This window comes from Berghia stephanieae, chromosome 13 (genome assembly GCF_034508935.2).
Source record: "Berghia stephanieae isolate SIO BIC M18660-M18661 chromosome 13, UCSD_Bste_1.3, whole genome shotgun sequence".
Classification (NCBI taxonomy): Eukaryota; Metazoa; Mollusca; class Gastropoda; order Nudibranchia; family Aeolidiidae; genus Berghia; species Berghia stephanieae.
In genome coordinates, this window is record NC_088372.1 from 37,109,906 (window position 1) to 37,113,845 (window position 3,940).

General features: G+C 33.3%; 1 protein-coding gene across 1 annotated transcript in view; it reads right to left on the bottom strand.

Moving 5' to 3' along the window:
- The window catches only part of LOC144959294 (nuclear receptor subfamily 4 group A member 3-like), a 40,379-nt gene extending 38,149 nt beyond the window's left edge, over positions 1 to 2,230 (bottom strand). Inside the window, 1 exon segment of the mRNA XM_078891836.1 lies at positions 2,054 to 2,230. Within this exon segment, the coding sequence (XP_078747962.1) occupies positions 2,054 to 2,230 (177 nt within the window).
- Between the last annotated feature and the right edge of the window lie 1,710 nt (positions 2,231 to 3,940).

Sequence of the window (3,940 nt, forward strand, 5' to 3'; positions counted from 1 at the left end):
ATGATGATGATGATGATGATGATGATGATGATGATGATGATGATGATGATGATGATTATGATGATGATTATGGTGATGACGATGACGACCATGGTGATGGTGATTGATGATTAAATGATATAATATTCTGTCCATGAAGATGAAGACAAAGAAGAAGAACAGTAGGTAGAAGAAGAAGAAGAAAAAGAAGAAGAAGAAGAAGAAGAAGGAGGAGGAGGAGGAGGAGGAGGAGATGGAGGAGGATAGTAATAATGATAATAATAATAATAATAATAATAATAATAATAATAATAATAATAAATAATAATAATATAATAATAATAATATAATAATAATAATAATAATAATAATAATAATAATAATAATAATAATAATAATAAGTAGAACAACAACAACAACAACAACAACAACAACAACAACAACAACAACAACAATAACAATACCAACAGCAAGCACTAGAAGAAATAAAGACACGACATAGACTGTTTGACCTTTTTGTGTCTACAGGGGTCAATTTGTAAATACCTCTAATATTTTTGTCCTAGTGCATACCCAACCTTCACCAAAACACGTATGTCTTATATTTCGTGTTGAACCAGACTTCAATCAAAATTTCATTCATTAAAACTAATGAATGAACTCATATCTCTATTGCTAAATCTCCCACCTTAAAAAAAAAAAAAAAAACCCACACACTTCATTCATTAACTTACCCCGCTCATTACACGCTTGAAAATAGAATAAATATAAGATATATTATAATAATATAATATACGATGAATATAACACAGCAACACCAAATCATTACGGTTATAGCATTGACGCGTCAACGGGCAAAATCCACAGACACATTTTGGGAGCTCGTTCGGGATGGTGAACTTTGTCACCTTAGGCGGAAGTCTCAGAATATTTCACAAGAATACACGAGTCACACCGCGTCGCCAGAGAAAAAGGAGATAGATAGATAGATAGAGCGATAGATAGATAGATAGATAGATAGAGAGAGAGAGAGAGAGAGAGAGAGAGAGAGAGAGAGAGAGAGATAGAAAAATAGAGAGAGGGAAAGAGAGACAAGAGAGAGAAGAGAAGAAGAAGAAGAAGAAGAAGAAGAAGAAGAAGAAGAAGAAGAAGAAGAAGAAGAAGAAGAAGAAGAAGAAGAAGAGAGAGAGAGAGAGAGAGAGAAAGATAGAAAATATAGAGAAGAGAAAGGAAGAGAAGAGAGAGAGAGAGAGAGAGAGAGAGAGAGAGAGAGAGAGAGAGAGAGATAGAGTGAGAGAAGAAATGAAGTAATGCCTATGATTTTAATTTGAAGGAGAGACAAGGTAAAAAAATGTGTATTTGTGGTGTGCGTGTGCATCTGATGTGTGAGTGTATGTATGTAAGTTCGTGCGTGTGAGTGTGGTTTGGTGGTGGACTGCTGATCAATACAACTTTACATACACATGAAAACACAATCAGGAACAAGTAATAATATCATAGTTAATAAATAAAATTGGTAATGTATGGGTTTCATGAATATGAATAGAAACTGTTAATGAATAAATGAACGAATTAATGAATAAATAAATAGCGAGATAAATAAATAAGTTGATAGAGAGATAGATAGATAGATAGAGAGATAGATAGATAGATAGATAGATAGATAGATAGATAGATAGATAGATAGATAGATAGATAGATAGATAGATAAATAGATAGATAGATAGATATAAAATTAACGAATTATCATGAATATTAAAGAAAGAAAAAATGGAAGAAACCAAAGGTCTAGCTATCATTCTATCCATCCTTCTACTCTTTTGTTCATCCATCCATCCATCCATCCAACCTTCAATCAGTTCATCCATCTATCAACCCATCTTCATTCACCGTCCATCTGATAACCTCCCTTCCCCCCCACTACACACACACACACACACACACACACACACACACACACACACACACATATCCGCCGGTAGCCACGGTGCTAATCTATCGACAATAGGTAAGGACGAACAAAGGAAATAAATATCGGAAGTGACTGATGGGAAAACAAAGATGGCGGCCCTGCCTCAATGGCGCCGAGGATTGAAACTCTCGTACAAGCCACGAGATCTCGGGATGTGTATTGTGTTCTCAGTGGGAGAACTTGAGATATGAGTTTCAGTTTTCTCACAGCTTGATAATAATTCCTTGATGCCGCTGTTGATGCCGGTAACTTTGTTAAACAGTTGAAAATAACTGCCATTCTCATCTGGAAAAACTTGTATTTAAAGATTTGGCCAGAAAAATTGTCCTTCAAAATCTATCGATTAAAATGACCCTCATCTTGGCAAAAAAAAAAAAGCAAAAAAAAAAAAAGAAAAAAAATCCCAACAAAAATAAATTAAAAAAAAACCAAACAAACCAAAAAAAAAAAAAAAAAAAAAAAAAAAAAAAAAAAAAAAAAAAAAAAAAAAAAAACCAGCCCGCCAAAAGCAAAAAAGAAGTTCACATTTGCCATCAGGAAATATAACGGACCAACACACAAAACGGTGTTTAACCATGATCGCTTATAATCAGTTTTATACAGTTTAGTGAGAAATGTTCATAAACGCGGATTGAAAAAAAAAACAAAAACAATAACAAATACCTGAGTTCAACTTCGAACTATCTATAGATAGTATGCGCTTGGCTAAGAAGCTCATAACATTGCCATCCGGAAGTATAACGGACCAACACACACAACTGTGTGTATCCATGAACGTTTATAGTCGGGTTAAAACAGTTCAGTGAGCATTACTCATAAACGCGGATGGCAAAAAACAATAACAAAGACCTGAGTGACGTCATCTTCGTTCTATCTATAGTCTGATTGAGAGAATTTATTAGTGAAAACTAATCACCCAACTGTGCTCTAAATAAAAACAACAGTATAGATAGTATGCCCTTGGCTTAGAAGCTCACAACATTGCCACCCGGAAGTACACCGGACCAACACACAAAACTTTGTGTAACCATGATCGTTTATAGATATAACAAAGATGACGTCACTCAAATCTTTGTTATTGCTTTTTTGCCATCCACATTTATGAGTAATTCTAACTAAACTGTATTAACCAGACTATAAAAGTTCATTTACACACAATTTCGTGTGTTGGTCCGTTGTACTCCCGGATGGCAATGTTGTGAGCTTCTTAGCCAAGCGCATATTATCTATAGAGCAGAATAACGTCATTTTCATGCATTTAATAATAATAATAAATAATAATAATAAATTAATATATAATAATAATAATAAAAATAATAATAATAATTAATAATAATAATATGACTACTACTACTACTACTACTAACTACTACTACTACTACATACTACTACTACTACTACTACTACTACTACAAATACAACTACTACTACTACTACTACTACTACATACTACTACTACTACTACTACTACTACTACTACTACTACTACTAACTACTACAACTACTACTACAACTACATACTAACTACTACTACTACTACTACTACTAATACTACTATACTACTACTACTACTATACTACACTACTACTACTACACATACTACTACTACTACTACTACTAAAAATTAATAATAATAATAATAATAATAATAATAATAATATTGTGTTGAAGATGTGAACCTGTGAAGATGAGGACGATCCGGCTGTTTGAGATGGGCGGGGGTGATAAAGGGAGATAACCGTGTATTTATATGTGTTTATAAACAGCACCGTTGGAGAGGTATAAACCACAAAACGTATCCAATGATGCCAGATAAAATCTTGTTTTACCACACTTCAGCACTACAGTAAACACTGGAAAGAAACGTTTAAAAAAATTGGTACTCGTCCTTCAAATATCGATCACATTTCAATGGCAAAAAAACTTATCAAATTAAATATGGGATAATCAAGAAAGACTTCGTGAAGTCCCAGGTTTGAGAGTCAAGAT